Consider the following 27998-nt stretch of genomic DNA (forward strand, 5'->3'; position numbering starts at 1 on the left):
TAAAACAAGCCTTGTGATTTGCAGGCACTGACAGGTGTACACTCATCCACTTTCCTACAAATCAAGTAAGAAGTAGGTTCATACACATTCATTCAAACGGAGTCCTTTTTGCAAACAGTGCACTGGCCCCCTAGTGGCAAATTGCTACCTCCATCATAACGTCCTCGGCTTCAATTTTCAACCCAGCAGACGACATCCATTTCTTTTATTTACAGTCTATATTTCCTAATAGAGACAAGGCAAGATCATCTTCTAGTATTCTGGGTACATTTAAGTATGCTGCACTGAGGATAAATGACATGCCTCCTTTTAAATGAGTAGAATGACAGATTCAAAGATCCATTGTTGACTTTTAGAAACACCTACTCGTTTAAGACCATCATTTCCTACTTCTTTGTTGGTTTATGCATTGGGTTTATGTGGGCTGAGCCATTCTTTATTTGTGCAGAAAGCTTCTGCTTTAAAATGCAAAAACACATGTACGCAAGATGGCAGACTCCGTAACCCAAGGCCCTTGTCTAAAATAAATATCATTTTTTTATATCAATTTTTCTAGGGATACAAAAAACAAACCTACTCATGGGTGATGTTACAATGTTACAAACTAGACCATTAATCCATCTCTGAGTGGTATAACAAACACAGTTCACATAGCACCACAGGGACACTTAATGAATTACAGCCATTTTAAGTATATTTCCTGAAAGCAGATCACTATATATATATATATATATATATATATATATATATATATATTTTTTTAGTTTACAGTATTTCTCAGTTGGCAATGCAAAGCAAGGAAAAATGTCACCACAGAAAGTTTCCACAACACCTGAGTTTACAGCATCAGTTGAGACAACAAGCAAAGGAAAAAACAAAAAAAACTCACACAGCATGTTTAAAGCCACCAGCGTTCAGTGGGACAATTAGCAGTTTAAATAAAATCTAATATGAGGTTGGAGGTTTAGGGCGAGGATCTTAAAGTCTAACATTATAATTGCAGATTCCATGTGGCACAAGTAGAGGTTCGTGCCAGGTGTTCCTCTGGACTATAATGAGCTGGCACATGCGAGTATCTCAACATGTAGTGTACAAAAACCTAAAAAAAAAAATCAGAAATATGGTAATATTAACAGGAGTCTTTCAGGATTTAAAATGTAATTTCTATGCGAGCTTGTTTAGCGACGCAAAAGACACACAGAGGTTTGTAAGGAGACACCGTCTGGGGTGGACGGTTGTGAAAAAAAAGAAAAAAGATAACTGAGCTTTTAAGGGCACGATAAAGTATGACAACAGATATAAATAACTTGGAAACTACCAGAAAAATGGTAACATTAACAGGATTTCAAATGCAATTTCTTTGTGAGTTGAACAGCAACTGTTTGTATGGCGACACATAGAAACCACAGCAGGAAAACTAATATATGAAAAGCAGCTTATTGTCTTGTGTGAAACACTTGGTTAAATGCAGGATGGGGGAGGCTAGCGGTCGCCTCGCTGCATAACCAACAGAGCAACTGGAAAGAGGAACATGACTTTGCAGTTTTTCTGTTTTTATCCTGAGAAAGATACACAACCCTAAATGAGAGGTTAGACAGATACTGTTTTTCTTCTTTGTTTGTTTTATACAGGAGGCAAATTTACAACCCTCTCCTTTTTGAATTTTTACGTTCTTTCACCCGCAATGTCATCGTGAAAATCTTAAAATCTCGGTCACCCGTGGCTCTAACAAACCACAGACTCAGACTGTGAAAGGTATTAACGGCTTCTGTGTGGGATAAAAGACTCCAAAGACAGAAAGGTCACGGTCCAGAGTTTGTCACCTCAATGCAACACGTTATTGCAACAGAAACATTCTCCTGTAGAGTTCGTTGAACTGGGATTGGGATATTTTCAAGCTTCAAAGCTGATTCACACCGTTTACCATATTCCAGCACATCCCGCAGTGTTCATCATAGTGCTAAAGTTTAGCACTTGTTGTCAACGGCAACAGGCAGCAGAGGGACAGACGCCTCGCTCATCTCGGCCTTGGCGTCATCCCTCGATTTCATCAAACAGGCCTTGGCGTGGTGTTCCGCTAGCTTCTTCTTCTCCTCCTCCTCTTCCTTTTCACCTCTGTTTGAACCGTCGCCGGGCAGAGTCGGGAACTCCCTGCAGTACGGCATCGCGATGTACGGCACCAGATGCAGCTGACTGCTGTCGTTGACGAGGTGGACACAGGTGTACAGATCGGGCGGCGTGCGGCGGGTGGCGACATCAGGTGCGGCGAGTGAGTCTTCTTGTCCGATCACGTTGTAGTCCTGCAGCTCAGGTCGAGGCAGGGCAGCGGGGATGAGCAGCGGTGGAGCAAAGGCTCCGGGATGTGAGGAGCAATAGGGCGACAGACTCTGCACGTATGACGCTGGGTTTTGGTTCACGAACTCATGGCGAGCAGCGACGGGCTTCGCGTCGCACGGAACGATCAGAGACACTTTCTCCTCGTCCGTGGAGTCTGCAGGAACACCGGAGTCTTTCGGTGCGGTGAGACAAACGCTGTCCACACTGACCTGCTCCCAGATTTCCTTGGTGTAGCTCGGCGGTGTGTAACTGTGGAAGTTACTGAGGTGGAAGTTGATTTCATCCAGATGCCCCTTCTTTGGGTGGACGTGAGGGGGTGTGGGGGAAAAAAAAAAGGAAGAAGAAATGACAAGAGTCAAAAGGAGAATAATTTGAGGGAGGGGGATTGAAAGACGGCAGCAAAGGCAGACATAAGAGGGAGGAAAAGAGCAACTTGATGCAAGGGGAAAACAGGAGAGAAGAATGACAGAGGAAAAGAAAAATGGCAAGGTCAGATGAAAAGAGGGGGTAGGTAGGAATTGAAGAAAAGAAAGTAAGTGAAGGATACATAGAGTGGAAGAAAAAGGAGTGAAATGCAGAAAAAAAAAGTGTAAAGAAAACAAAGGGAGGAGGAAAAGAAAAGGGATTATTAGGGAGATGAGGAGGAAGGAAAGGAGGAAAAGATGAGGATGAAAGAATAAATATAGGCGTCAAAATGAAGAGTGCAAAGGGTTTAAAAAGCAACAGCGGGCAAATGGGATGGAGGAGAGAGGAAATCAACAGAACAGACGAGAGGAGATGGAGAGACAACAAAAGGAAAGTGGGTGAGACACGGGTGAAAGTGGCAGGACGGCAGGCAAAATACAGACGGAACACAAAGTCAAATCAAATCATAAATGATGGAAAACAGTACTGTGTCTGTTTGAGTTCCTCTGTTTTAAATTTTCACAACAATTCCAGTGCATTATTCATCCCATCTGGGCAACATATATGTGAAATAATCCCGGACCTATTGCACATCTCCTGTAGGTAAAGATTGAATTGTGTACCGTGTCATTACTTTTATTTTCTCATTCTTATTTTACTCCTATTTTCCACAGTCTCGTCCACCTCTGGATCTTTGCTGCTGGAGCAGATCATCAGTAATACGGGGATCAATAAAGTCTAATGTAACATCATTTAATCCAATCTAATAAATGACATATTTCAGTGATATGGAAGGTCCGCCGGAGGCAGATGATGATCCAATAAAGAAACGCAAGGTATTTAAACAAAAACAAATAATAATAATCTGACCAGAGCAGTGACACATGATGGTCTGCACAGTGATCCTGTTCTCCTATATCGTTACCTTAAGGAGCTGAGGGTCGATGCCCAGGATCCGAGGTTTCGGGATTGGCGGCAGGAAATACTCCTTTAACCTGAGGTGAAAAGACATTTTTGTTTAAACCTGACTTTTTCATAAACTAGTCGTTGTCGTCCTGGGGACCTAAAAATAAAGCAATACAGGAGGCCTCAAAAGTGGAGTTTAGGTTCTTATGGGTGACGTCGTCACCACAGGTTTTCTGCTTGTACATTGGGTTGTATATTCAATTATAAATTCCAGACCATGATAGATTTTGGTTTGGCTGTATAAATAAACAGACTCTAATTAAGTCTCTCATAATCTGCACAAATGTTTTTTCTTACCTTCTACTCTGTGGAACAAAACCAAAGGCGATAACCAGCAGAGCCATGACACCAACGCCCGTCACCAGAATCAGCCCCAGCAGTTTTCCTGCACAACATTGGAAACAAAAATAACATCCCCTAATGAGTCAAGTAATGATGGACTGTGGCCACCTGGTGGGGCATGGTGGTACTGCAGTTGGGCCGTGAGAGGTTATGCACAAAGTACGCTTCAAATGACGGTAAAATATATGTGTGTGTGCTTTTCAAATTGCTTATTTCACATGGACAGATTATTGTGGACAATTTCTGGATGATTTAAGGATCACTCTGTGTCCTATTGTGTATTTCTGACAAAGAAAAATGAAATAAATTATTTGAATGGAAGTCACCGATGCACTGGTCTTGATCAGACTTAAGGTTTTGGTCACCCACTTCAGATTTTCAGAATTATTTCATTTCATATCACATCAAACATGAAGTTATGCAAGAATCGATTAAAAGAAAAGCAGAACATCTGAACAACAAAGCTGTGATACAGTTTTAGCAGGAAAGCCGGTCAGAGGTGTTACTGAGCTGATTAAAAAAGAGTCAGTGCTCACTGTGATGATGTGGTTTTCAAACACTCATCAATACTTGAAAATACAGAGAATAACTCCACTAAAAATAAACTGAAGTTATGTGCAAGTGCGTCACTGTTGCCATGGAAAACCCTGTGTGTGTGTGTGTGTTTGTGTGCGTGCACGCGTACCTGCAGGTGTCTTGGAGGGAATGCTCATAATCAGCGTGAGGCTCCATTTGCTCCACAAGCCGTAGTTCTGTGAACGGCAGCGCACTCTGATCACGTAGTCGCTGACAGGAAGGCCGAGCAGCGTCACATGAGGCTCGCGCAGTGGGTACTTCACCTGCGGCAAGCAGAGGCATGGTGAGCACTTTATTATTAGGAGCACAGCGGTGCACAACGTCTCCTCTCCGTACCTTCCAGTTGTCGGGTTCGGTGACGCGTCTGTACTGCAGCTCGTAGAGCAGCGTGATCCAGCCGTACTGGAGGTGCGAGGGCACCGGGTACTGCCAGGACAGCTGTGCACTGTGGCCCATTTCGTGGCCGCCGGCGTCTGTCAGCGAGTAGGTCAAGTTAACGGGAGCTTCGGTCTGAACTGTGAACGACACAGAGACAAAAAACAGCTTTCAGTAAATACAAAGATACCAGAAGACGTTAATCGAGTTCACACTGAGAGATGCTTTGAGTTCACTCAGGGCAGGCTACGGAAGTTCAGTTTCATTTCTTGTAAATAACAACATTAGATAGACTATGTGTCATTATTATTATTATTATTATTAACCCTTAGAACACAGAGCATTTTGGCTGCTTTTATCCATTACTATGCTAAAACATACAGTATATACAAAGGCTATAAGAATGTGTAACACAGAGTGTGTTATATCCTTTTTTTCAGGACAACCTACGCAAAAAAATTATTAATTTTCACCAAAATGTTTAAAATCAGATTGAATATGTGAAAATTTGGAAATACGTCAAAGTTCACTTGGCTCGTTTTTATGAACAAAAGGAAAGAAAAAAAGTCAAATTTTCTGACTGCGCAATTATTGCTACTTTATATCGCTACTAAAAATGTGACACAAAATGAATCATAACTTTGACTCAACAACACATAGGACGACGTGACCTATAAACACACACCCCGAGGATGTCCATATAAACAGGGTTAAAGCGAAAAATCCAAATTAAAATGTGGATTAAAAATAGACTGCGACTGAATTTTTACAACCTGGTAAAAAAACGTGTAGCACATTTTAAAATAACTACAAACTGGACCTGTTTCACATTTTGCCAACTTGCATATTTAGATTATCCTGTTATTATGGTACTCCTCCGAGACACAAATAAAACTAAACATTAGATATAATTTCAAACACTTTCTTGTTTAAGAATAGAAATAAAACTCTAGACACTAGAAACAAACACGACTCCGTCACATATTGTGACACACCCTTGGAAATTATTATTCTGGTACAAAATAGTACGATTAAGCACTGCCCTAGTGCTACTTCTATGTAGCTTACTCCTCTTTTGTAAGTCACTTTAGATAAAAGTGTCTGCTCAATCCTTAAATCTAAATGTAAATGCTGTATACTGTATAACAGTGAGCACTAATTCATACTGCACTGTATGTATGGGTGTGGGTTACAGTGCCTGCAGGAACATGATAAGAATATTGTCCCTGACCTTCTCAAACAACAAAAGATTACTTCAGCCGTCATGTGGATGCACACGTGAGCAACACGCGTGTTAGTGCTGCGGATAGATCGCACATGACGGGGGACACAGAGCAGAGTCGTCTGTGGAATCTGGATAATAACAGACAGATATTTTCAATCTACTCTACAATTCAATTTAGTTTTTGCGAAGCATCCCTCAAAGAAGACGATAAAGGGAAGGGGTCATCAGTGTTTGGGGTAACGTTACTTTGTAATCTGTTGCGAGGAGGACAAAGTCATACAGTACAGTTATTTGCATTTGGACATTTTGTTACGTTTCTGGTTCTATTCCAGAATTGAATTGGCACAATCATCTGTCAGGCCTGAGGGGAACCACACATTTTCATTACATTTATATGACACACATGCTGCTCTGAGTCATCCATTGTGGTGATTTGAAGTCTGGCTGAGAATATATCAAAGATTTCAAGCCTAAGCCTTAGTGCTCACGTGGCACGTACCTGGTAAAGTTATGATTCATTTTATATCACATTTTTAGTAGTGATATAGAGTAGCAATAATTGTGCAGAAGTCACAAAAATAGACCGTTTTTCTTTTCTTTTTGTTCATAAAAAACGAGCCAAGTGAACTTTGAACTGTGATGTATTTCCAAACTTCACAAAAAACAGCCAAATTGCTCCGTGTTCTAAGGGTTAAAGATTGAATTGCGCTGAATTATTTAAAAATAGCAAGACTAATCTTATATTTTTCATAAAGTATACTCACTTTGAACAATCAATCACCATAAATAATGAACATTTAAATGCTCTAAATGCTCCTCTTTGCCCTCAATAAAAGGCAAATGGAAACAGGGAACAGAAATGCTAGTGGCGAGTGGTTTTCCTTTGAAATGGGTGCAGCGTGTGTTGTGTTTGTGCCACGTGAAACAAAAAAGAAGACAGTGACCTTCTGCTCAACAAAGCTGAGATTCAGCAGCTGTTGGGAAGCATCTAATTATGTTCTTCAGGAGGGAGTCTGTGTTTTTAAAAACACTGACTGTCAAAGCGACTTCCGGGTTGAAGTTCACTGAAATTCGCCAAACAGCGAATTTTGTTCTGGTCTTGGAAACTAAAGCTGAACACACCCTCAGCAGTCGTCACCTATATCTGCCACGTCCAGGCAGTGCTGCTGGGAAGTGTAGTTCCTCTGGGCGGCGATGGCGGTCACGTTCATACAGTAGACCTTCCAGACGTATGTGTGGCGTTTGTCAAAGTGGCAGCTGCTGGGACCGGCGGTCGTGTAGTCGGGACATTCGAGTGTGGGCCCCTTTCTGTTCACAACACAAAGAAGAGGTTTCCATTTTGTTAATTTGACTGCACATTCTTACTTAGATAGATTATTATAGATAGACCATTTCACTAGTTCTTATTCAACATCTTCCCATCTTTTATTTTATTTTATCCAGCAAGCTGAAGCTGAGTAGTGGTTTGAGGTTTATTTTTGTGGCTTTTATTGATTAGGCTGATGCCATTTTGACACTGCAGATGACGAGGTGTCATCTGCAACCAGGCTCCTATTGGACAGCACCAGCTGTCAATCACGCTGGTGTAACATCATTTACAAAACGGAGTAAATCATGGTCCATTGAAGAACTAGTGGTTGAGACCATTAACTCCTCAGGAAAATGTTCACTGATGTTAAAACTCAAGAGAGAATTAGAAGCTCATTTTCCCATAGACCTCGCCGGCTGTCTGCCAATTTCATCTATGACTTAATACAGCCAACAATTTCAGAAGAAGAAGAGAAGGAGAAACAGAGGAGAAGATGGTGGTAATGCAACAAACTGCTGTAAAACATCAAGAGCAAACAAGGTAAGGGTTTAAAACCAGGAACAGCCAAAGACTGGTTCAACTTAAGTAAACTTTTGCTGTTCTGAAAAGTGCATATTATCATTTTGTAGTAATGGTCAAATATAACAATATTTTACTTAAAACAATACCAGATTCAGTCTGCTTTTAGGTTAAAACTCATTATTGCTCCTTTTTAATATTTTGATAATTTTAGGCTTTAAGTTCCAACATGTGGTTGCAAACAAACTCGCACATCCCTGAAGCAGAACAAGACAACAATCAATGAAACTGTCAGTGATGACGTTGTAATGGGTCAAAGGCACAATCCAATTTGTCCCCTTTACAGGCAGCGGTCTCTTTTGGGGTTATGTGTGCCATCATGTCCACAGGCTGTCTTCTGTCTGACGCCGAGAGAGACAAATATCGACGTGTTAGAAAGCTCGACAGTGACGCAGTGATGCAGGGGAAATTTAAAGCTGTAGTGCATAACGTTTGAGTATTTCCAGCTACATTCAAACTACTGTCAAACGTGTGACACGTTTGTCATTAGAGCAATTTTATATCATATTTTTTAAAGAATGACTGTTAGGGCAAGACGGACAAACAAACATATAGCAGCAATATGGCTAAAAACACTAAGATGAAAAGATTCAGAAGTGGACTCTACTGCAAAAAAACTGACATATAATAAAACTTTCAGGTCCCGATTTTGGCTTCACGTGATTATGATTGTCCGATAGAACATGCAAACGAGAGCAAAGAAAATTACACACTCCCTAAACAACTGCTGCTGTTCACTGCACCACGCAGCTCCAAGTTTCAGTCTAGGCAATATACGACACATAATTGACCAAGGTGGGAGCCGTTTCTGCATGCATGTGTGAGATCGGGGGCTAGTAGAGATTTAAGCTTTGGTTTCTTTTCAGGTCTAATGAGGGGAAATATTTACGCTCCAGCTGTGACATTTTCAGAAGATTCTTTAAAATGTCTGGTGTGAACAGAACCAAGACTAAAAGGACCCACAGAAGAGAGAGGGAGAGAGAGAGTTTTATGCAGTGTTAATATCTCTGCACCATATGACAATAAAAGCAGATAGTTTACTGAACATACTCTATGTTGTAGGTGAGGACGTAGGTGACGTCCGTCAGGTTGTCCACTGGGAGCCACCAGCAGGTGAAATCCTCCATGCTGGGTGAGCGGCAGTTGAAGATGTGAGGCCTCGTTGTTACGGCAACTGCCTCTGTGGAAACATGAATAAATCACGTGGGTGAACGTTGATCTTGCTGAATAGTAATTGGTGTATTCCTGCAGGCACACAGCTCAGTCAGGTAAATGTTACAGAGAGGCAACTTCACAGTCATGTTGTACATCTGTTCTCAAAAGGTTAATGATGTAACAACAGCTGCTTCAGTGTCATAACATTGAACATAAAGGACAAATAACCAGATAATAAATAATAATATGAGACACCGTTTAAACCAACTATTCTACAGTTATCCAAGCTCCGGCTCTCACTTCTACAAAAGTCACGTAATTATTTCTTCCAAGTGTGTTTGACGGACTGTTGCGCCAATGATTTAGAGCAGCAGTTGAAAATCGATCACGTCCGCACGCTGTGAGGGGGGAAAAAGTAACGTGCTGTGCACTATTATGAAGTGTTAATCAAAGTGCTTTATAATCCTGAACTTAAAAGAGATTCGATTTAAACATTTGGTACACCGAGATTTATTGTCCAGCTGGTCATGAAAAATGGAAAAATATTAAAAGGCAACAAGAATGCACAGAGCTGCAGTGTGAGGGCCACACAGAAACAAAAGGCCTGTTGTGTTTGTTATAAGAAGCTCAGTGAGCTGCAATGCACAGACCTTCTCATCATCAACCACCACCACGAGAACAGACGCACACAGGCCACAAGGAAAAGCTGATCACAATCATGCCATCAGCCGATCAGGCTCATCCAGTGCAACAGATTTACTGCAGACTCTGCTGTGCCAAACACCACACATTTACGACAAATAGACACAGATTTAACACAAATAGATCACATAGAGGCAGGAAATGACCACAAAGACATTAAAAATTATCACAGACAAAAATGATGACAAATAGACACAAATCGACAAACTGACCACGAACAGAGACAAATTTAACACAAATAGAAATAAATCCACCACATATAGACAGAAAATTACCATAGAACGGACATGAAATGACCAGAAATAGATGTAAAATGACTACAAACTGATAAAACTGACAACAAAGGAACCTAAAGAGACGAAAAGTGAAAGACACATAAAAGGACTACAACGATAAAGAAAAAAAAAAAAAACATTCATACCAACAGTATGAATGAATATCTAATATTCTGATATTTATTTGAAGTAGGACAGACCTTTCAAATCAAAGCTCGGAAAGTGAGGCTTTCCTCTAAAATAAGGTATTAAAATACACCAATTCCTAGAATGAATTGTATCACTGAAAAGCACCAAACAGTCACATGGACCGTTCCAATCATTGCTAACAAAAGGTGTATTTTCTAAACAATATTCAAAATTAAATATACAATATTTTTTAATCAATATTTTATTTGCAATTTGTGTATTTTGATTGGGTAAAAAGTGTTGTTTGAAATCGAAATGCATAAAAGCAGAGAATAGTGTGGAATCCAGACGTCAGTGTTGTAAAATAATAATAATGATTCACTCTCTCCCACTGCCGACGTCACTGAGCTGACAACAAACGCAGCTGCTCGCCGGCTGATCCTGACCACACCAGACACTTCCTGTCAATTTAATTGACATCACCGCCACCACTTTCACTGCAAAGTCACCAAACTGATCAATGGAAGTAATGATTACAATTCAGATGTACACCACAAGACAATGACTTGTTTTGGTCCAGTGAGGAGTAAGAATTAGTGACATCTAGTGATGAGAGTGCAGATCATAAACTTACTGGCACTATGTGTACGACTGATTTACTGAGAAACAAATAAGACAGATGTGTAATGAACAGTAAAAGTAGCCGTGTTTGTACGACAGCCATCTAGTAGTCTCTTCAATTTCTGCCAACAAACCTTCCTAAATGTTGTAAAATGGACCTTTAATTAACATGTTTTTTGTCCAGTAGTGAGAATTTGTGCATACGTTTTTGTTCACTTCATTAATTCTTTGGGCTCCAGTGTTTCTCTCACTCACCGTAATCCAGTCCTTCTTTGTATGTGATGTTCTGAGGGACCGCCGCGCCGCAGCCCGCCAGAGGAAGCAGACAGAGCAGTGGCCAGAGCATCCTGCCGTCTTCCGTCTTCCTGTCAACACAAAAACAACATGAATTCTTCAGCTTTGCATCTCTGACAGTTAGTGCTTCTGCTCTACCGCATCAGAATGAATGCATGTATGTCTTTAGTTGGGCTAAAGGAGTCGGTCACGGTGAAATGAGCAAGGATACACGCAGACGTGGCTGCAGCGATTTCAGTCATCTCAGCAGCTCAGGTATTTTTTTTATTAGACTAAAACATGCAATCAGTACAAAAAGAATCATTGAGGCAATCAACGTGGATGTTAGTTTCATATCTAACTAGGTTTGCAAAATTGGAAATTTTGCATAGGAATGAACAGGAATTTATGAGAATGAATGGGAATAAACTGGGAATTTGCAAAACACAAGGAGACTTTATAGTAAAGTGTAGTTGGTAAATAATATTTTGTAGGAAAATCTTAAAAGAATCAGATTAGATGAGAATACAGTTAGCACACTACTTACTGCAGGGCAAGGCCGGTTTTGTATTTGAATATGACAGTTTCCAAGTTGCAAAAGTTAGCTACACACATGGAAATGTAGTGACCCTGTGATGTGGCCCGTCATCTACTTTCGTCCTATACACCCTGTTTCTATGTCTTAAGTAGTCTAAAGTAGTAAGGAAAATGTTATATAAATGAATTGAATTGAGCACATGCTCAAAAGGACACGTCTCATGATCCCTCACTGTCGAGACGTCCACCGGCAGGAACATGTGACATTTCCGATTCCACGTGCAGTGACGTTGGAACACTTCTCAGTGAAGCCACCTTTGCAACAAGGATACAAGACAAGATGATTTCTCAGAAACTGTACCATTTATCATCTTTGAAACCAGTTAACAAAAGGGACTGATTCAAGCTTTTTATTTATTTTTCCTTTCTTAAAAAATAAACTTTGACCTGTTTAGTTCCCACTGCACAACATTTGTGATGACATCTGTTCTTCATTTGACAGTAAAGGAGTACTTTTTTAATGAAGTACTGGACATAAAACAGTTAAAACCATCCAAATAATAACAATCAATTAATAGCATAAACATCGGAATATATTCAAGTTTAGTTTCAATTGCTGTTGAAGAAAACTATATTGTGATATTATTGAAATGTTGCCCAGCCATATTTCTTTTATTTATGTTCGTTATGGTTATGTGTAAGACTGAATCAACGGATGAAACACAGATGGAAAAATTAAACTTCCTTCACACAAAGAACATTAAGTTAAAATAACTGCTTTAAGATACTGATATTGCTCCATTCATTTGTACTTCACTTTACTGTTTCCGTCTTTAAATCTCACAATTAGTGGATCATATTCATATATTATATTCATTTAGTAGAATGTAAACAAATGATTATTTGAAATTATTTATCATATTTAATAAACTTAACATCATCTAAAAAACACATACACAAAAGGGGGACCACCACTCAACATTAATTAGGCTTCTGTTCATCAGACTGAGACCATCTTAAGGCTTTGACTGACTAAGGCTGAAAGCTCTTTACTGTAAATAGCTTAATCCAGCCATGGAATACTCTGTTAGAGACACTATGTCAGTCAGGGTGAAGGGTGAAGAATTATCCCCCCCCCCACACACACACACACACAAGTACAGACCACCTTCCTCTCACAGAGGAAGCCATTTCCTGTTGCTGAAGGATCTAAATCCCATAACCAACTGCCTGCTAATTAACTATCATGAATCAGCCTTTACAGCAAGAAGTTCTCCCTGTTGCTGCATGAGTTTCCTCCAGATTCTCCAGTTCGCTCCCACGGTTTCTGAGATTAGGAAAAGTGGACACTGTATGGTTGTTTATCTCTATGTGTACCCTTGCTTCAGCTGGGATTAGCATAAGCGTCCCCCATGATCCTCACATGGAGGATGGAAGATGAGTGAGTGAAGTTCCACAGAGATAACGTCCACTGCAGGACACAGAAAACCTTTAAAAACGCTCCAGGAACCAGAAAACTTCACCTACAGCTGGAGAAACAAGGATCTGAAGTCAAATGTGGGACTATGCTGATGCAGGAACTACAGAAACAGGGTCACTTTAACTAACCCGGACGATATAAAAGCCTTTAATCACTGGGTGACTTTTTCAGGGACCAAGAAACCAATGTGGAAAGTTAGGAACCCAGAAACCCAAGAGTGAAATGTAACCAGGCCTATATTTAGATCCTGAAAGTGTAGGTGAAACTACTTTTCTCTATAATGCATTTACAGTAAGAGAAAGCAGTTCCAGTTCCAGCAGCATCAGCGTCGACGGACTTCTTACTACGAGGGCGTCTTTCCCACTCGTGAATTTTCTATGAGCACATCATGAAAAAGCCAATTTTCACATTTCCCCAGTGGTGTGATGATGGAGGTGACGACTGTAATCCATGCAATAGTGCTCACAATGTTTATTTTAGACCCAGTCGGGTTTGTAATCCATCAGCAGCATCTGGCAGCCTTCAATCTTCATGTGACGCCAGCTGTGTGCAGGTTCCTAAGAAGGTGATGGGCTGCTGTGAGCTCATCCTTTGGTTCAGGCAGAGATGGAGACTATTAAAATGGATCCATCTCAATTCATCCATAAATTAAGGCTCCTGTTTCAATGTCTTTTCATGGATTACACTGGGGTTGCATTAACTCATACAACCAGAGCAGCTCATAAATCAGCTTTATGACCTTGGACAATGCATGACCTTACAAATCCTTGAACCCTCAGAACAGAAACAAGTTCCCGTACAATGTGTAATACAGCAAACACAGGTGACTAAACACCGAAGGCAAGGGTGTACAGTAGTAAAGTTTTAAATGAACAGCCTTTTATCACAATATGGCCAATTCTGAGGTCATTTCTTTCATTTACAAGAGCCTACTAAAGGACTCAGCCTACTCTCTGTGACATAAGCATTTTGGTCCTAATGAACAATAGAGTTTGTGACTCATAAAAAGTCATAAGTACGTCCAATTATTCTCATCGAGTTATACAACAGTTATCTGGAAAGCACTTTGGCACAATTAATTATTGCAAAATTGGTTGCTCGTTGTTTTCATTTGTGCTCGGCTAAAGTGTTTTGATTAAGAAACAGAAGCAATAAAAACCTTTCGGAAGGGAAAAGACTTTTCCCACGTATTTACAACCAGATTAAACCGGTGGCATTAACAGACCTGTTGTGTGAAAATAATGAGGCTTTATTTATTATTTGGTTGCTGTTGAAGGATTTCTCTATTCAAATGAAAAGGTCCAGTATGGAGAGTGTAATCGTGCTTTTGTAGCACTGGGGTATAATATTTCTGGAATCTTCCTCCTTTATGGTATGCCAAGGCCACCATAGCTGTGTATACATTTCCCCTTTTTTTGTCCCAGTATGTATACACAAACACGGTCATTTGCAGAAAAATAAGACTAAGTAAAACACCTCCTGCAGAACCCGTTGAGCACAATCAAAAGCAATTACAGACACGCGTCACATGCACACAGCAGCAGCTACAATCCAAGTATCATTATGCTAATATGATTCCCCTTTCCTGAAAGGTTCATCTGATACATGAATGTAGCCCCCGTTCCCACATTTTTCTCACTATCTGATCCTCGGTGACCAATCACAACGCATGCTTTACCTGTTGCCTTGACAACTATACGGCCTAACCATACGGCAGCCCATTGATCCACATTTGTGTGTGTGTGTAGGCCTTGCCAACGGCCCCCCGCTGCTTGTGGGGAGCAAGACCCTGACAGGAGTTGTTCCATGATGACCCACCTGCTGCTGGGAAATCAATATCACTGGGTCCTAAATGCAACGTACTGCAATGCCACAAGTGCACACACACACACACACACACACACACACACACACACACACACACACACACACACACACACACACACACACACACACACACACACACACACACACACACACACACACACACACACACACACACACAGGGCATGTGAAATTACTGCAGTAACTGCCGTTGGAATTTTTCCGATAGCACAAACCGTCACGTAATTACCTTAATGCAAAGTGCACTTGTTCATTTACATTTAACCTTTAGCATATAACCCTTTATCACAGAATGTATCGCAGGCGACACACTCTGTGATAAAGGGTTAAATGTCTTGTTGCAAGAAGAATGGGGGCCTGTCACACTGACTTTTTCCAAGTGGCGAGAATTTAAAAATTCAGAAGCATACAAAATAAAACGACGACAGGCATGGGCATGGCTCCACGGCTTGGGTTTAAAACAAATACATATGGCCAGGGACGGGGAAGGGAGCGGGGAGTCAGCGGGCGTTAGACAATGGATGGATGGAGACATAAAAACAAGTCCTACTCGAAAATTGTAGGGGAGCTCTGTAGAGACTTGCAAAGTTCCACTTTAGCAGCAAAAACTGTTGAAGTTGAACAATAATATGCTGTTAGGTAAATAATTATGTTGTCAGACATATATAATACATGGGAAATGAAACAAAGAAATTAGACTAAAAAGGTCCTCTGTGCAGCTTATTACATGATACTGTTAGATGACCTCTTGTAGTCAAAATAGGTATATTTAGTTGTAGTTTTACAGATAATTAACAATAATAATAATAACAATAATAACCAAAACTAGTGTCATCTCCATTAGTTTCAGCCCCCTGAAGATACAAAGAATTAAAAAAGAAAGGATCTGAATACTGAAAGGAAAGGAAAAGAATACTCTGAGAGTCGAGTGTGATGATGGATGGAGATGTGTGCATCTCAAGGTTTCATATGCCCCCTACTTTTGTCACAGAGCACTCACAAAGCAAGAACACATAGAAATACAGAAACTCATGACAGAACACACATAATTTAAATTTTTCACATTTTCAATCAGTCATACTCCAGACACCCTCCATGTCGTTCCCTCAGGCTGCAACCACGGGGATCTTTCCAGAACTCAACCTCTGAGAAACCCAGCAAATCCTCACGAGCTTCCAAGATGATGCAAGTAACCGCATTTGTAGTTCTAACAGCAAACTAAAGGCTGTTTGAGGACCGTGGGTCTTAAGAATGAACTCTACACTCACCAGCCACTTTAATAATAGGTACACACATTCAACAGTGCACAAAGGCAAATACAGAGGGAAGCTATCCAGTGAGCAGCAGCTATCTAGGAGTAAATCCCTGGATCACACCAGGTGCCATTTTAATGGGTCCTGTGTGCCTAATAAAGTGGCCAGTGTGAGCGTTTGCAATGACGTCACTTTCCCACATGGCAGCGAGGACAGAAGAGCAACAAAGACATTTCTCTCACACACTCTTTTGGACTTTGTGACCACGGCTTCAACTGTCATGAGCAGATACAGCAGTGATAAGTCTTATCAGTTTAGGACGCATGTTGCTCTCGAGCTCCAGTCGAGCAGCAGTGAGAGCATCCACCCATCGCGGGCAGCACACGCAGCACCGCAGGCAACATGCACACATGGACAGGAAGCTCTAATCTGAACCGACAGGAGCATTTGATCCAATCGGAGTCACATGGCATGTTGTGCATAAACATGGCAACATTGCGTAACTCCGTGCGTCCATATTGACCTGTTACTAATTAACTGATGGAGAGCTGTCACATCACGCTGACACATTAAACACAAAAAGTTAACAAGAGTTAATAAACAGCCCACGCAGCTGACTTATCTGTCAAACCACATTGTTTTGGTTGCTATTTATGGTTCCAGCGATACTGTATCATGCAATTAAACATACATTTGAACATCTGGATACACAGGAAGTCATGCAAAGTTACATAATGTCCTGTTAAGTGTTGGGACCAAGTTCTGAGCCGAAAACCTGATGAGACGACAACAGACGGTGACAGTGGAGGACGTCTGTCTGTCCTGGGAGAGGGATTCTTCTTCCTGAGTGTTTCCTCACTTTATGTGAGGGTCTAAGGAAAGAGGGTGTCATTCGCTGTATTGACTGTAAAGCCCTTTGAGGCAAATTGCATTTGTGATGTTGAGCTAGTGTATATAAATAAGATTGACGTGACTTGACATCCAGTCGCTGTTTTTATCTTTTTAGACTGCGGGCATAGATCTGCCACTTCTATGGGACATTTACACCGATCGCAAGTGAGTGACGTTTTTTTCTGTCACCAAATCAGCTGACTGTTGTGACCTTACCCTACCATTTTCACTCTGGTACCCCAAGGGAAGGATGCGAAAGAATAGAATGGTACCATATTGTACTAAACCATTCCACATCAGATACTGGCCTAAATCAGTGGATTGACATCATAGAACCAGATACGACACAATCCATAAACACTAAATAATATATAAATGCTTCACTGAAGACAACATGCTCTAAAAAGAGATGGCCGCACCATACTCATGTGACAAGGAGTCTTATTGACAGAAAAGCTGTTTAATATATTGGCACCATAGTAGAGCTGCAACTAACTTGGTCCATAAAATATCTGAAAACCTTAAAAAATGTTGATCTGTGTTCGTCAAACCTGGAAATGATGATGTTCTCAAATGTCTTGTTTTGTCCACAAACCAAAATGATTAACTTTTAATGATTTCAGTGAGCAAAGAAATGAAGAAAATATTCACATTTAAGAAGCTTGAACAATATGAAATCTTCTCTTAGTCATGAAAAAAGCTTCAAAGCAATTAATCGATTATCAAAATAGTTGTCAATTAATTTAGTAATCGATTAATTGTTTCAGCTCTACACCATAGTGAGCAAAGTAAAAAGATTTTTTGATTTCCAGCCAACCAAAACACACTGCACACAACTTTTCAGGTCAGAGGATGCATCCACAGAGGAAGCATCCTGAGGACAGATTGTGGACACTTCGAAATACTAAATGAGCTTTTGTGTGATTAGAACAGAGGACGCATTCAGGACAGTGGTTAATACTAGGTCAACGCGTGGTCCAAAACTTTAAATGTGGTCAATTTAATTTAAATACATGATGCCTGCAGCAACATATAACTTTGGGGGGCGGGGGGTCATATGGTACATGGTTCGACATAAAGAACTTAATGTATGTTTAAATAGATTTTCCACTTCAATGTGCAACAGACGTTGGACGAGTACAATATATGGAAACTATTTTCTGCTTCCCCCAACCATTAAAGCTCATTTCATACTGAAGTGAACAAGATGAAAAAAACAACTGCGGAGCTTATCCACTCGTCAGACTCAACATCTGACAAAAAGCAGTGTTGTCCTACAGTTAGGGCTGTAATTTACTTATAAATTAAATGAAATTACTGCTGGTAAATTACTGCTGCTCGAGTGCAGCTAACAGAGACATTCTGATCAGTATCAGAATGTCTGATCAGTACAAGGACAAATTCTTTGAAAATTGTTTCCACACCACTGAGTAGCATTAGCAGAAACGAACAAACTAGAGCGGATACGTCAGCCAAGACATGACAGTTCCCTTAAATCCAGTCACAATACAAGTTGTTTTTCCAGCAAGGCTGCACACAGACAAACAAAAACACTTCTTCAGTGGTGTTTGTCCGGACCCTGCACAAAATAGCTTTAGAGTAATTCTCCTGAAAAACTACTTAGGTGACATCTTTCTCTTTTTTTTTTTTGAAAGATTCTAGTTTTATGTTCACTGAATAGATGAGTCAGTGTGAATGTTAACGCAATAAACCAATCTACATTTACAAGTCAATCAGTGGAGTATAATTAGCTGTAGAAAGTCATTACAGTTTCCGGGCACTCTCAGCACTACAAGTGACAAACAGCCGCTTTCGCCAGCGCTCAACTGGCTACTTTTCCAATTTGTTTTCCATTAACCAAACATAAGGACTGCAGCATATTGTCAAGTAATTATGGCTGTTCACGTTTTGCCCCAAGGTTAAAAATACACTTATAATGAGAAATACATGTTTCCAGTTTAAGTCATTTGTCCATGAGTCATTTTTTCTCTTATCTCTTTTTACAAAACCATAAAAAAATGCTTCTAGAGTATTTAGTGTAATCTACCTTTAGCCTTTTGCCGATAACTGATATACCATTATATCAGGAGTGCTCCAATATTGTACATCTCTAAATTAATGTTATTGGTAAAAACCATGTTTGTCCTGCTGAGGAATATCTGCTGTGAAAACGGCCTCTTACACCAAGTTTATTAAAGACATGAGTTGAAATCACTGACTGCTTGAGACCAGAAACTATCAAATGTCAATAATCAAAAATTAAACTACAGGTCAGAAGTAAACCAAACTTTAACTGCTAGTTTCCTTTGGTGATAATATGATGGTATATTAGACAAACTTTATGTTCTACAGCGGTTTTTCCCCAGTTTTCTATATTTCCTATACTTTTTAAAGATGAAAATCACAGTCAAGAGCAAATGTGTGCATAAAGTAACAACCCAATGTCAGTTTTGGCACATTTGGTAAACTCATTGTTTGGTAAATTAATTACATCTTCTTTTTATGCATTTTTATTAATGTGCACTCAAAATCTTAATATAAATCTTTACTGAAAGACTAGGGACCCATATGTGGGTCCCGACGCAGTCTTTGGGACTCACTGGCTTTCTCAAGCTACTCTATGGTTAAATCAATTAATTTTAATTGATATAATGTTTAAACACACTCATAAGTGGAAAAATGACTTGTTTATTATGTGGTCAAAGTATTTTAGGGAGGTATTGATTTAGCCGTTTATCAAAACTTATATTTTATGATTTATTACAAAACCCAACGTGTATGGTGGCATCTACGCTGTGGTCTGCTGCTCAGAAGAACCAGCCCAATCCAGGACTGTCCTCTGGACTTAACTATGACGAAGCAGAGGTCAGATCCATCATGGACAACACCTCTCACCCTATACCCAACACTGTGGGAATGAACTCTCACATCCTTCATTCCCACTAACACCACACCACATACTGTACCACCAACAAAAATATCAAATATACAGTAATTCACCTGTTACTCAATGAGGTCTGTCAGATTTTGTGCAACACAAACTGTTATTCTGTGTTAAACTTTATTTTTAACTTAATGTTTAATACTTTTTCACATACTTCCATAATATTGTTCATATTATTTGTCTGTTTTGCTTATTTTGTTCATGACCTGTGACCAAATATAATCTAAAACACACACACACACACACACATATATATGTTTGAATGTGTTGAGAAGTACAAAAACTCCTGTTGAATGCATCTTTGTTCCCAATTAAAAACTAATTAAAGAACTTAATTACGTTAATGAGGCGCACCTGTGCACGGGCGCTCCGTGCACGTGCAGCTTAATCTTACCTCTTAAGTGAATTAATCCGTAGCTTCAGATTCTTCTGCAGAGTGATTTCACGTCACAGATCCACAGCTGCAGCTTGGACCGGGACCAGCCAGCAGTCGGCGGGTTAGTCCGGTGAAATCCCAGTGGAAGAGTCGGCGTCGGTGATGAGCTGCCTGGTGTTGCGTTCACTGACCCCTGTATGTGGAGCTCAGCAGCCTCTCCTCTCTAGGCTGGGCGGATTTCTCTCTCCACCTGATCCCAAGCGCCATCTGGAGCACCAGGACTCCTCCCCCTCTGAGGTGAAACCACGCCCACATGTGCAGTCAGGGAATTTTTCTTCTTTAGACAAATACTAAGACAGAAAATATACTGTACATTTTAAGCATCCATACAGTACGATGGATGAATTAGGGCCAAACAGAAGAGAAAAGAAATTGAATCTTTCGAGAATAAAGTCATAATATTAAAAAGTTATAATATGAGAAAAAAGTCATAATATTACGAGAAAAAAGTTACAATATTATGAGAACAAAGTCATAATATTACAAGACTGAAGGTGTAATATTACGAGAATAAAGTCCTAATATTACAAAAATAAAGTCCAAATTTTAAGAAGTCATTATATTACAAATTAAACGTTTTATTCTCGTAATATTAGGACTTTATTCTCAAAAGATTCTACTTTTTTCTTTGTTGTTTGGCCCTAATACTCTGTCGTAAGTACGTATACAATTTATGTGAAAAACAAATATTACATTTCAACTGAGAAATTAAATACCACACTTCAAACTAATTAATTAATTATAACATTTAAATTAATGAACTAATCCATATCACATTTTTATTAAAACATTGTGGCATTGTGAATATTATCAAATGTTCTTTTTGCAGTCTTTTTCTTGCACATGCAGATTTTCCATCATCAAAATCAGCCAATCAGCTTTTGGTTTAACGGATTAATTGATGGTGTAGAAATATCCCTTGTGAATGTGTATGGAGATGAACCTAAATTTATTAGGACATTGTTTAATGTGATATTTAAAGGTTCCTTGTCTAACATGAGCAGAATGCTTAAATATCAATCTGTAGAAGCAGGCCTTGTGGATGTACGGAGAAGTAAGTTTCCAAGAAGCACTTCCTATTCAGACATACATCCTATTTTAGGATAGATTTTTTCTCTTTACTCCTAAAGACAGCCTTTCATAGAATTGTTAACATTGAAATATTGCCTATCACCATCTCTGATCATGCACCTGTTCCCTTGAAATGGGACAGAGGACAGAGACTAACAAACAAACAATGTGGAGACTTAATAATAAATAAAATAATGAAACTGCACCTGTACTCGTGTTCAAGCTATTATACGTTGGTTTGTTTGTTGTTGTTTCTCTGTCTGTCTGTTTCCTTACCATACTACTATGTACAGCTGTAAATGTAAAATAAAGTTATATTATAATGCACTAAAACTAAACTAAATAAAAGATAAGTTCAAAAGAAAAATACACTCATGGGATGATCCTTTTTTTTAAAAAGCAGAACAAACTAAATATTTGTTACTGCTTGAGGCCCTCTATGTCACTCTTATACACTGTGGGAAATAATCATATCAGAAAAAACTGTGTTACTTTGCTTCATGGAGGCAAAGATAATCAGATTATCCAGCAGATGGATGATTCAAGAGTGTGTCGCCGTGTTTGTTGACTGCCTCACCACTGACATTTTCACCAATGAGAACAGCATGACTGCTTCATAGCCCCGAGAGCAAAGGAGCATGACTCAAATTAGCCAGAGAGCGTCCTCTTCTGAATGATTCATCCAGATCCAAGGAAGCAGTGACAGTATGCATGTTAAACATGCAGTGAATGTTTTCTGTTAAGTGGTTAAACTGTTTCCTGGAACTGGACTCTGACATGATAACAGTAATCGAACTTAGGTCAGGTTTTTTGAAATGAGGTTCTGTGAGGTATTCATACACCAGCAACACTGACTTTTGCCAACAGGGAAAGTCGTTAAATGTAATTTCCTGACATGTTTGCGCCGAAGTCCATAGAAAATCTGTTATTTTAACATCAAGGCACACAGGAGTTGTTGCACCAATGCTGCCTCCATCTGTACATTCAAGTATGTTATGTTGTAATTTCAGTCTTTGACATCCGTCCTTAAATTATACTGTACCTAAATCACTCAAACTGACCAAATGACCAACAGCTGTGTCTCCATGAGCTAAAAACACAGATTTTCTCAATGGGCTTTGGTGTGGGAGAGCTGTGGAACCCACAGCATAGGGACTAAATCAGGAAGTTGAGGACACATTTTTAATTTAGTGATGTACAGGCAAATAAATCCTGTTCATGCAAATATTCAAGCACAGGTGTAAATGTCAATCAAATCATGTCAGCTGGAATTAAGGAGTTAATTTGCTTCGGTTTTGTCCTCACAGCCATAGAAAGACATGAGTGCACACACACACACACACACACACACACAGATATTATGATCAAGCCCTGTTCTGTGGGAGGGAGTTCATCTATTATTCAAGCACTTTGTAGCACCACTGCATGTTAACCATTGGGATGGTTAACATGCAGATAAAGCGTTTAGATTCATAGAGCAGAAAGAGACATCTAAAATCAAAATGTACTGCACAATGATCCAATATTTACAAACACAAACCCCAATTAAACCTATTAACCAAAGCCCATAGAGAACATCACAGGTTTTAGCTCACATAGACACAGCAGCCTCGGGTCTACTGCTGCCTTGCTTGATAAGTTTGTGTCACTTACATACGTCATAATGAAGGATTTCAAATATACAAAATAACACAGTTGAACTTACAGATGGAGGCAACAGTGGATCAATAACTCCAGTTTAGCTTCATGTAAAAATACTGGTTTTCTTTGGTGTGGGATGCACACGAGAAAAAATTGAGCCTAAACTGAATTATCCCTTTAAGATATAGAACTTTACAGTATGTAAACATTCTTTATTTTAATTTTAAAATCATACAGCAACTATCTACAAACACAATCAGTGTTTTGAAAAAAACAACAATAAGCTGATGTAAGATTGTGTGACACTGAAATTAGACATAAATACACGACGTATTGACTTTATAATATTGTGCAAGCTAACGTTGAATCTCTGTGCCTCTGCAGACGCATATTCAAGGAACGCAGAGTAAACTCTGACATTATTTTTCCTCATTCGTGTTTTAAATGTCAAGTGTCCCAAAGTCCAAAAGCTTATGGCGTCAGATCACTTGAGTCTGAAACTCAATTTACTGTATAAGACAAAGGAATGCAGGTAATCCTTACTGTTGAATGGCATGGTATTTCCACTACGTTTTTAGTCCAGACTGTTTTTAGTGTATCACTTTGTCCAGACATTGCTAAAAAATAAACAGGATTGACTTCAGTTTCCTGGGAGGATAAAAAGTCTTGGAGGGTTTAAAAAGTATATTAAATGAAAATATTAAAAATGATCTCTTGTCTGCTTTGGGCAGTGACTTTAGTTATTAAATGTTTCAGGAAATCCGGTTCACCTTAGTTTTTCATTAAAACTTTAATTTGATTTTACATGCAGAATACACTGTTTTACATTTAAATATTAAGGGAAAAAATATGTTGTGAGAGTCAGGGAAACAAACTGCTAAGACGGGAGAAACTGCAGAATGAGAGAACACTTTGATTATGTATTCATAAAAGGGTCGGCAGTTGTGTCACAGTCACCATGCAACAGATTTAATCTAATCCCTTTAGCCCAGATTAGGAGAAAAAAAAAATCAGAGACCTTTTGTCTACATTGCACACCATGTGAGTGTCTAACCTTCACATATGCTGTAAATACTCTAATCCAAACTTTTATCATTTCAGACAAGGTACTTTTCATTATCCCTGTGCAAAGAGAGTCATTACCTCATGAATACATGGGGTCAATGATTTAGCAGCGATAGACATGAATGTAAATTATTTAAATGCAGAATATATACATTTGTGATGAGTTGGTTTTTAGTTAAATGTCATTGCAGACACAGAATGTTGTTATGAATATGTATAGAATAAGCCTATACTTTTGATTTTATTCTGCAGCTACTGCCCTTAATGGTCCTTAAAGGTCTGTACCAGGACATCCTGGCTTCGTCTCCTTCGCCTGCGCCCTTAGTTGACCGCATAGTGCCTTATCAATGGACCAATTGGAGATCACCAACCTACATTCAGAAGGGTACTGCGTGCGAGAGTGAAGAAGTTCGGGGATGGTCAACAACAACAGAGACATTCTGATCTTCCCTTTTGAACTATGAGGCGAGTTAGTCCAGAATCTAGAATGATTGGGAAGCACATGCTAGGTACTTGTCAATGATTATTAAGTTGTACAACACCTATCCACTACAATGCAATTTACATTTATTCCACAACTGATCTTGAATTATCATATGGAAATACTAAAACAGGAACCCTGTAATATAAAACAGCCTTTCTGTTCATTGAGCTCCACTGGCTACCCTTAGCTGCCCCGCATCAAATTCAAATCACTGATGCTAGCCTACAAAGTGCTTCATGGGTCTGCTCCCACACTACTTAAAGTAGTAAATGTCACATTTTTGAAGACTTAAATAACTGTGGCTGTCCCATTTTCAACCGCTACTGATCGCTAAATTGTTCAGATGTGTAATTCGGAGAAACTGATACTTTCTTATACTTGAACTCAAATTGCATTTATTTGTGTACCGTCCACACTTCCACGTCACTTCCAATAAGTTATTCATACAGTCTTTAAACGATAAAATCCCACACATGTCGGTCAAAAACGGTTTGCTTCCACAAAAATAGCAACACCTGTGATCAGTGACATGTTCTGGCCAGCCTCGGACTTCACCATTATGCCCCCTGGTGTTCAGGAGGAATAAACCCAGAAAATACAAATTAATATATGGCTCCTACAAGACTCTAAGTAGAAAATTTAATTATGCAATTAACATTTGCATGTGAAGTCGGTTGCGCTAACTGTGTGTTCCACTTACATTGGAAGTCAGAACAGAGAGTGATGTCACGCCAGAGTTGAACGGGTTAGTTAGCTAGCTAGCCACTGTTAGCAATAACAGTTGATAACAACATTCTACACTGTAATTATCAATGGCACACTAAAATGACTGTAGATATGATGTTATGACTCCTAACATGATTCCTACAACTCTTAACGTAACAGCAATACATTTAATCACAAGAAAATGTGTGTGTGTGAAAACGCTGTCCTATAGCTTACAGTCAGAGAGAGAGAGAGAGAGAGAGAGAGAGCTTTATAAAACTATGGCAACAACTCAGCATCCACAGCGTATCCAAAGATATAACTAAGGCACAGGGGTGTGTCTGTGAGTGAGTGAGTGAACATGAGAAAATGCATTATTCAATTTTAATGGCAGAGTGACAAACATGAGATGTGACAGAATGAGTCCAGTGCTATCGCTCTATCTAGCTATCTCTCTCTCTCACAAACACACACAAACCGACAATTAAATGAATTCATTACAATTCACTGATCAGATTTTGCCACAGATCTTGGTTCTTGTTCTTGTTGATTATTTTCATTTCCTGTGTTATTGTTCATGTTTTTGTATTTATCTTGAATTACTCATAACTGTTACTCAGAACAACTGAATTTGAACCCAGATAGAATGTCTTTGGACTGTGGGAGGAAACTGAAGAACCCAGAGAAAACCCACGCACACACCCGGGGACGACATGCAAACTCCATACAGGAAGGCCCCTTTAATCTGTTGTTCTACTCTTAACGAGCATCTATTTCTTTAAACACAAATAAAGTAAACAAAATTCTAGGTCTTGGTTCTCGATGTCACCGCGATCCAGACTGACAGAGAGTAATGCCTTGCTCACCAGCAGCCTTGCAGGCAAAGGGGTAAAACACCATTTTAATTTTTTAACCTCAATGGGTGTCACATTATCTACATGGTTAAATCCCAAAGGATGATCAGATTGACTATAATCCTGAGTTGATGTTGGAAAGCACTAATGCTAAGGCATCGTTGGCCTTTTTAAAACCTAGATAAAACTGATTAAAATTATGTACGTTCTGAATTTTTATCACATTTTTGAAAGGAAAATAATAAAGAATACAACTTCTGTCATAAAAGCTTGTCAGATAAGCTTCTATACCAAGTTAACGGCAGCAAAATTAGAAGGATTCAAACTGGACTGTGTATTTATAAATAATTAATCAAGCAAAAATGCCAGTTATATGTGGCTGAAGCTTCTGAAATTTAACAATTTCTTTGATGTTTGTTGTTGTAAAGGGATTATTTATGGAATTTGGCCTTACACCTACATGGTGCCACATTGAAGATGGAGGACGTGAAGAGTATTTGTCTAAATATTGCACAGACAATCGAATTGATAAAAAATTAAGGATGGGAATCTGGTCAAACTGGTCAAAATCACTGGATCGGATAATAAAAATCCCAAAACATACCTGGTTGTACAGGTGCTGATGCCTCACCTCCAAGACTCGGGAGTTGTAGATGGAAAGAAAACCACTTCAGTATGGAGGTGAATCGGTACATCTTCATTCAGTATCCCTCTGTGTCCATGCAGGCTCTTCACCCTGACCTCTGACCCTGAGGAGGACAACGTCAATGCCAACATCCACGTCACAGCGGGGGAATGGCCTCTGGACTCGGGCGTCGTATGAAGCCTGCAGGGAGACAAAAAAGCAAAAACCCAGGAGACCTGGTCACTGCCAAAGAATGACAACTGAGGAAGTGGATGATAAAAGACAGAAATTGTACTGGGAATTACATTTAACTGCCACCAATGACTCCTTCATTCACCACTCCTTTGAAAAGCTGCCAATTACAGCCCTGGGAGGTGTACTGTGAGAGTCTGAAAGAGTGGAGATCATTCAGTATTATTGCAATAAGATCCTTTAAGTTTAAGTGGCACCTTTTTTCCTCCTGACTTGAGGCCAGAATGTGACATATTTAATGACTAATTTCCTTGTCAGTAAGACAACTTGCCATATCAGAATCAGTTGAAATTTGGTAATTTCGCATATTGCTTAGAGATGTTTGAAATGTATACTGCATGTCTCAAGTTCCTATATGTTGCAATTTTGTTTGTTTTTTTGTTGAGTTGTATGACCATGGCAGTGAGGGACAGCACATAAAAAAAAACGGGAATTGGCTTGACTTAGTATTGATATATTACGGGCATAACAAGTACATACCAGGAGCCATACAGAGTTATTTTAATGTTATGTCATGATTTGGCTTCACTTAACACAGAGTCTTTTCTATTTGGAACATTTCTACTGTTGGTAAAAACTACATAATGTGAATGAGGTATTTAAAACATCCTGAAACACCTTAGTGCAAATTCTCAGATCCACAAAA

At 39.4% G+C, this 27998-nt stretch overlaps 1 protein-coding gene across 4 annotated transcripts; it reads right to left on the reverse strand.

Moving 5' to 3' along the window:
- Positions 1-764: 764 nt before the first annotated feature.
- Positions 765-27969, reverse strand: LOC122761290 (prolactin receptor-like). 4 transcript variants are annotated; one of them, XM_044016483.1, is made up of 11 exons: positions 27406-27969; positions 27107-27301; positions 20614-20887; positions 11252-11361; positions 9165-9294; positions 7365-7534; positions 4963-5141; positions 4736-4889; positions 4006-4093; positions 3668-3737; positions 765-2633 (listed from the first exon to the last, which is right to left on the reverse strand). In XM_044016483.1, exons 4-11 carry the CDS (start codon positions 11340-11342, stop codon positions 1968-1970), a joined length of 1548 nt encoding a protein of 515 aa, XP_043872418.1. In that variant the 5' UTR covers positions 11343-11361; positions 20614-20887; positions 27107-27301; positions 27406-27969; the 3' UTR covers positions 765-1967. The 4 variants fall into 4 exon arrangements, with proteins under 4 accessions (XP_043872418.1, XP_043872409.1, XP_043872402.1 ...); XM_044016474.1 differs by having other exon boundaries at positions 11252-11357; positions 27080-27301; XM_044016467.1 differs by having other exon boundaries at positions 27080-27301.
- Positions 27970-27998: the final 29 nt, after the last annotated feature.

The sequence above is a fragment of the Solea senegalensis genome, linkage group LG2 (genome assembly GCF_019176455.1).
Source record: "Solea senegalensis isolate Sse05_10M linkage group LG2, IFAPA_SoseM_1, whole genome shotgun sequence".
NCBI lineage: Eukaryota > Metazoa > Chordata > Actinopteri > Pleuronectiformes > Soleidae > Solea > Solea senegalensis.